Below are 7,647 nucleotides of genomic sequence, written 5' to 3' on the forward strand. Positions count from 1 at the left end.
TTCGTAAATAGGCTACTGTAGCTGGTTTACTAGCAAACATGACTAAGTTTACCCTTCACACACAGTGGTTAGCATAACACATAGTGGTTAGCTTGCTTTAATGTATATCGCAAACTAATATTACTGTTCACACAGTGGTTAGCATAATGTTAGCTATATATCACAAACATTGCTAATTTTACTCTTCACACAGAGAGTTTAGCATGAACTTTGCTTGCCTACTAGCAAAAACAGATGATGGTTTTTCTGTATCTATGCTAATTTTTTTCTCTGTTTAATTTTCCTAATTTTTTATCAAAATTCCAATCAAGTAATCAGAAGGGCCTGAGGATTTCTGCAACATGAGGAAACACAAAGTCATCAAATGGGATTTTTTTTATTGTCACATGTACATTACAGCACAGTAAAATTCTTTCTTCAATCATTCTCTATAGACTGGAGCTTATTATGAGAGCAAATTGGCACTAAATGTGGTGTGTTCACAAAGCACATACCAGTGTTATGGCCAGGAAATATTATTTACTACTACAATTAACACCTAATTTCAACAACTCGTTAAAAAAATCCTCATTTTCACTGTTATACAGCAGCATGGATGTTGATATTAGACAGACTTGGGATTAATTCAGTATCTGCACACACAACAATCCACAGAAATAATACAAATGGTGCAAATACACACACACACACACACACACACACACACACACACACACACACACACACACACACAGCAGGAGATCCCTGGTTGTTTAGATGAATGAAGTTTGTGAGACAGTTTGCAGGGTTTATTTTGCCTCAGAAGCAACTCTGTTCATGAAATGGTTAATGTTTATGAACTCTGTCATTGAGCTCCTCCTCTTTTCTCTCTCTCACATGCACAACACCAAGAAGTGACTTTCAGTTAGGAGAAAACGAAACTCCAGTCTTTCTCTCTCTCTTTCTGTCTCTTTTTTCCTTAGTGTGTAAAGTGCAGAAAATGGCAGAGGCCAGTATTTCAGTAGATCAGGATCAGTTCAGCTGTCCAGTGTGTCTGGATCTCCTGAAGGATCCAGTGACTACCCCGTGTGGTCACAGTTTCTGTAAGGTGTGTATTAATGACTGCTGGGATCAGGAGGATCAGAAGGGGGTCTACAGATGTCCTCAGTGCAGACACACGTTCACTCCAAGGCCTGTTCTACACAGAAACAACATGCTGGCTGAAGTGGTGGAGAAACTGAAGAAGACTGAAGTCCGAGCTGCTTCTCCTGCTCACTGTTACGCTGGACCTGGAGATGTGGAATGTGATTTCTGTAGCAGGAGGAAACACAAAGCCGTCAAGTCGTGTCTGATGTGTCTGGCCTCCTTTTGTGAAACGCATCTAAAACCTCATTATGAAGTTCCTTCCTGGAAGAAGCACAAGTTAATCGAAGCCTCTGGAAATCTACAAGAGAAGATCTGCTCTGAGCATGATGAAGTTCTGGAGATCTACTGTCGTACCGACCAAAGCTTCATCTGTTATCTGTGTATGACGGATGAACACAGAAGCCACGACACCGTCTCAGTTAAAGCCTACAGAACTGAACAACAGGTGAGAAATGCAGGTCTGATATATTCAGTCTGTTCATAGAAATTACATTATTCATCTAAAATCACAAAATCACAAACACTGCTTGTTTCTAATCCTGTCCATCGTCGTCACTCCCAATGAAAATCTCAGCATCTTCAGCTCTGCTACCTCCAGCTCCACCTCCTGTCTTTTACTCAGTGCCACTGTCTCTAAACCATACAACATAGCAGGTCTCACCACAGTCTTTATCATCTCATACACCATCAACTATAATATGTATTTTATTTGTCCTCAGACTGAGCTGAAGGAGGAGCAGATGAAATTCCAGCAGAGAATCCAGGAGAAGCAGAAGAAGGTGCAGGAGCTGAAACAGGCTGTGAACATTATAAAGGTGAGCAGTGAGCAGAGACGGAGCTGCTCCTAGAAACACACACAACATGGACATCGAGTCATTTAGAGTCCCAGTAAGAGTGTGTGTGTGTGTGTGTGTGTGTGTGTGTGTGTGTGTGTGTGTGTGTGTGTGTGTGTGTCCTAACAGCTCAGTGCACAGACAGCAGTAGATGACAGTGAGAAGATCTTTACTGAGATGATCAGCTCCATGGAGAAAAAGCGCTCGGAGGTGACGGAGCTGATCAGAGATCAGGAGAAGGCTGAACTGAGTCGAGCTGAACGACTCCTGGAGCAACTGGAGCAGGAGATTTCTGATCTTCAGAGGAGAATCACTGAGCTGGAGCAGCTTTCACACACACGATCACATCCATTTCCTCCAGGAAATAAAGGTACATTACATCCACATTTCCAGGAGGAATATGAAGGTTACAGGTTCATTGGATGTTTCTTAGACTTCAAGAAACCCCATAATTTTAGATTCTAGAAAGAATCTGTTATAAGATTTTATATAAAACTTTACAATTATTGCATTCCTTCACTTCATTTTATTTCTAATTGCTGTATGCAGGTTTTAGTCTCCAGACATCAGAGTCCCAAAACCGACAGACCAAATGTTCCAGCTGATGTGTGTGAAGATTCACTCAGCATCAATGTCAATATCTCATTTGATGCAGTGAGGAAATCTCTCTCTGAGCTGAAAAAGAGACTTGAGGAATTCTGCCAGGAGGAATTGATCAAAATCCGTGAACATGGTAAGAGGATCCGTTCCTGATAAAGTGCATCATGTGATCTACACACATTTCTGATCCACACACAAGCAATGATTTACACAAATGTCTTTTTTTTATAAAATCAATCGATTTTATTTCTTTATTTACAGCTGAGAACATTCAGATTTTACTCTCAGAACCAACAAGCAGGGACGAGTTTCTGAAATGTATGTGTACAACACACACACACACACACACACACACACACACACACACACACACACACACACACACAAAACCACACACACTTTACATAAATATTCTGTGATTAATATCTGATGTCCCTGTTGTTCATGTGTTTAGATTTCTGTGATCTGACTCTGGATCCCAACACAGTAAATTATTACCATATTCTGTCTGAGAAGAACAAAGTGGTGACACTCAGTGAGACAAAGCAGCCGTACTCTGATCATCCAGAGAGATTTAACTACTACTGTCAGGTGTTGAGTAAAGAGAGTGTATGTGGACGCTGTTACTGGGAGGTGGAGAGGAGCAATGATGGCTATGTGGTAATATCAGTCTCATATAAAGACATCAGAAGGAAAGGACGGGGTAATGAGTGTGTGTTTGGACTCAACAATCAGTCCTGGAGTCTGCAGTGTTCTTCTTCTTCTGTTAATTTCTGGCAAAACAAAGTTAAAACTGATCTCAAAGTTCCATCATCCTCCAGAATAGGAGTGTATGTGAATCACAGTGCAGGAACTCTGTCCTTCTACAGCGTCTCTGATACGATGAAGCTCCTCCACAGACTCCACACCACATTCACTCAGCCTCTATACGCTGGATTCAGGTTTTTCTTGTCGAAACCAGGATCAACTATGAGGTTGTGCAGTCCAAAAGAATAATAGTTGGTGTTTTATGGTCTGTAATTTGAAGCTGAAAGAAACATGTGCTAGGAAATAAATAAAAAAGTGATTTGTTTGTATCATTGTAAAAATCTGATTTAAAAATTATAATTATGCTTTGGTAAAATATATAACTCTATTTTACACCTTAAAATATCTATGTACGTGGTGGTATTTAAAAAAGGATCAAGACAAACTATTGTAGTTCTGTCTTTTTTGCCGAATGTCCTCCCTGAGACACCTTAAAACCTGGCAGTAGAACTCGCTATTCATGGTCTGCCCACTGGGGAAGAATTCTCGCTGCACAATGACGGGCTCTTCCACTGTCAAGACTGTTGCGTCTCAGGGATGTATTTATACACCAAAGTTTCGTCCCAGGTGATGATCCTTGACGTAATTTGTGAGCCCATTAAAGGTCTTGCTGATCTCTCATCGTGTTCCAGTGACGTTCTTTCACTCTTGAAGCGCTCGTGGCACTTAAAACACCTCAAATGACTCATTGCATCATCGCCATAAACTTGACGCATATTTTCCCAGTTTCACACACGCGAGTTCGGCATCTACTTCTTCAAAAGGTCCGTAATCATCATGAGGTGGGAGGTGACTGGAGCTGGCCAAACCTCAGGGTGTCTCGGGATGGGGAGAGAAAGAGAAGCAGTGGAGAGAAATTAGCGTAGCTGCTGTTCATGATATTAACAGCACCAGTTGATAATGTGCATGTGATCAGATGTTCTGGAGCACAAGGTTATGATGTGATGTGTGTTATGTGTAGGCTTTGCTAAAAAGATATGTTTTTAATCTGCACTTAAACTGGGATGTGGTCACAGCACCAGTTGCACTGCTCGTGCTCTTACACAGGATGTGTTTTTTGGCACACAAACTTATTTAAAAGGAGCGTTGACCTTCATGTTTTATTTTATTTCATTTCATACATATTTAAGGGTCAAGAAAATACATTACCAACCTTACAGTAGAACAAGAATGGAGATTAAAGTATCCATTATTGAAAAAGTTTTTAATGTAATAAAAAAAAAAGTAAAAAAGACAAACTGCACTGTAAAATAGTTAACAGTACAGTAACAGATATGCATCTTATGTACAACATAAAAAAATACATGGCTACAAATAAAACAGAGCGAGTTGTTGAGATTTAGATGATGAATATTAAGCAGGTAAAGAGAAAAAGGACTTTTGTGTCTTGTGTCACCGAAGCGAACATCAGGAACTTCCTGTGAGATGGCAGGATGGATACATAAAAGTATGAATCCTTTAGATCTATCATGACAAACCAGCCCCCGAAACTGATTTGAGACACGATCTGCTTGAGGGTCAGCATCTTGAACCTGAGTCTCATGAGTGAGCGGTTCAGCTGACGTAGAGCCAAGATAGGACGCAACCCTCCATCTTTTTTGGGAACTACGAAGTACCGGCTGTAGAACCCGGACTCTCGTTCCGATGGAGGGACCACCTCGATGGCCTCCTTCATAAGGAGAGTTTTTACTTCTTGTTCCATTATCAGAGCCTGCTGGTTTTCCACCAAGGTGGGAAGGATCCTGTGAAAATCATAAACTCATAAACCGGCCAAGTTATATCGAGCTTGGCAACGGCGCGTGTCACAACCTCCATAAGCTCCTCGAATTCGATATTGCAGAGAGCGACCCCATCCCCCCTCCTTGGAGGAAGAGGGGCGGAGTTGCTTGTATTTTGTACACACCAGGATTTAGGAACATTTCTAGCTTACTAGTGATTTGAACATGACTGTTGATAGACAAGGAATTGTTCACCTATAATTTATATTTCCCATTAAATATCACCTTTTTGTAGAATCAAAAAACAAAGCAGTGATTTGGTGACTATATGCATATAGATATACAGTCCTAGTGTTTGACACATGCAGATAATTAATCATGATCATGAAGTTAGTAGAGGTACATTTTGGAGGAATGCTTTTGTTCCCTTTCAGGAACTCGATCTGCGTCAGAACGCTTTGGGAACGCGACTGCTTTGTCCATGCTCTGAATAATGAGTCTAATCAGTCAAAATTGAAGACAGGCTTTCACCGCGGGGTGACGTCACGACCAGGGAGTATAAATCACACCTGGAGAGAAGCCGGCTTCAGCTTCTGTTTGTTCATGAAGAGGTCTGTGTGGGTTTGTACCTTTCAGGTAAGTGGTAAATGTCTGAAAAGCAAGCGATCGCTCTGACTGTGCACAAAGCACAGCCCATGTGTTTGCTTGCTTGGGAGCGGAGCACACTAGATCGGTTCCCAAGGAAGCCGCAAGTCTCCCCCGCCCCGGTTCAATGGGCTCTCTCACTCTGGTGAGAAGCCAGCAGGCTCTGGTCCTGGAATGAGAAGTAGATACTCTCCTGAGGAAGCAGTCAATCGAGGTGGTCCCTCTGTCAAACAGAGAGTCCAGGTTCTACAGCCGGTAATTCATAGTTCCCAAAAAGGTCAGTGGGTTGCATCCTATCCTAGATCTACGACAGCTGAACCGCTCTTTGATGAGGCTCTGGTCTAAGCAGGACCCTTAAGCAGGTCGTGTTTTAGACCAGATCCGAGGATTGATTTGTCACAGTAGATCTAAAGGATGTGTAATTTCACATACCCATCCTCCCTTCTCAAAGGTAGTTCCTGAGATTTGCTTTTGGGGTCAAAGCATTGCAATATCGGGTCCTTATTTTAGGCCTTGCCCTGTCACCCCGCACCTTCCTAAAGTGTGTTGATGCGGCTCTGGCTCCCCTGAGACTTTAGGGCATCCATATCCTCAATTATATCGACGATTGGTTGATATTAGCTCAATCAGAGCAGTTAGCAGTCCGGCATCGAGATGTCGTTCTCGCTTACATGAAGGAGCTGGGGTTTCGGCTGAATACCGGGAAGAGTATGTTTTCTCTGTCACAGAGAACCACCTATCTCGGCGTCATTTGGAATTTGGCGACTATGCGCACACAGCTTTCCTCTGCCCGCATAGCATCATGCAGCATTCTCACGGTGGTCAGGAAGGCTGCATCCTTTACTTTCCGTTGGCTCCGCTTCGTCTATTTTTGCTTTGAGTGGAGAGTGGAGACCATTCCCACCAGAACTACGAACACACACTACAGTAACCACATTAAGGTATGTAATTTCTGTGCTATGGCGAACATCCAGTTCATTCAGTGTGTGAAGTGTGACATGTTTAGTCAATCTTTCTCCGTTGTTAGTGATAAGTAGTGAGTGCGAGAGCAGTCCAGGTTCTGCAGGGGAAAGTCTGGATGCCCTAGGTGGAGTTAGCATTCCCCCGACTCCGGCATTAAAGCCCTCGCAGCGGGGGGAGTGGGTGACGGCTCAGTGGCATACTCACAAAGCCAAAGCTAACACTAAGGCTCGCCCACGGGAGCACCATTCCTCTCCGCTTCACGTGTCCAACAGGTGTGCCTCAGTGAAGCACCCGCTGAGAAACCTGAAAGAGCTCTGGTTCTAGGAGACTCCATTCTGAGGCACGTGACATTAGCTAGACCTTTAGGGGCACCAGCAGCACAGGTTATGTGTATACCGGGAGCCAGGGCGCCGGACATAGCAGGTCAGCTTAGGTTTTTAGGAAAGCACAGGTTCTCTTAAATAGTTTTTCACACAGGAGCTAATGATATACGCCTTCGACAGTCAAAGGTTACCAAGAGTAATATTATAGAGGTGTGTAAATTAGCGAAGGCAATGTCCGATGCAGTAACATGCTCTGGCCCCATCCCAATGCGATGTGACGATGTAGCCTACAGCAGGAAGGTGCTGCTCTTATTTTTTGTAGTATAGGTCATAGTCTCAGAACAGCACTAGTTAACAAGTGACTGTCCAGAGCCAAGGCCAGGGAGCAGACAGACAGGCTAAACCGACCGTCTGCTAGCTGCACAGAGTCGTCACTTAGGATCCACCAAATTGAGACTGTGTCTGTCCCCCAAGTGAAACCAAAATGTAGGAATTCTCAGAAAGTCTGTTTTGGTAACCTGATTGACATTAAATTAAATAGGACTGAATGCACAGCCAGCACCTTTGATCTTAAGATAGGATTTTTGAATATTAGATCTCTCACGTCAAAAGCGCTGACTATAAACGAAATTA

General features: G+C 42.9%; 1 protein-coding gene across 1 annotated transcript; it reads left to right on the top strand.

Moving 5' to 3' along the window:
* Positions 1-943: 943 nt before the first annotated feature.
* Positions 944-3,655, top strand: LOC124401425 (E3 ubiquitin/ISG15 ligase TRIM25-like). Its single transcript, XM_046873739.1, is given in 7 exon segments — positions 944-1,570; positions 1,845-1,940; positions 2,088-2,287; positions 2,289-2,328; positions 2,508-2,691; positions 2,820-2,876; positions 3,013-3,655. Coding segments are annotated over 7 exon segments (1,710 nt in total). The 5' UTR covers positions 944-979; the 3' UTR covers positions 3,555-3,655.
* Positions 3,656-7,647: the final 3,992 nt, after the last annotated feature.

This window comes from Silurus meridionalis, chromosome 18 (genome assembly GCF_014805685.1).
Source record: "Silurus meridionalis isolate SWU-2019-XX chromosome 18, ASM1480568v1, whole genome shotgun sequence".
NCBI lineage: Eukaryota > Metazoa > Chordata > Actinopteri > Siluriformes > Siluridae > Silurus > Silurus meridionalis.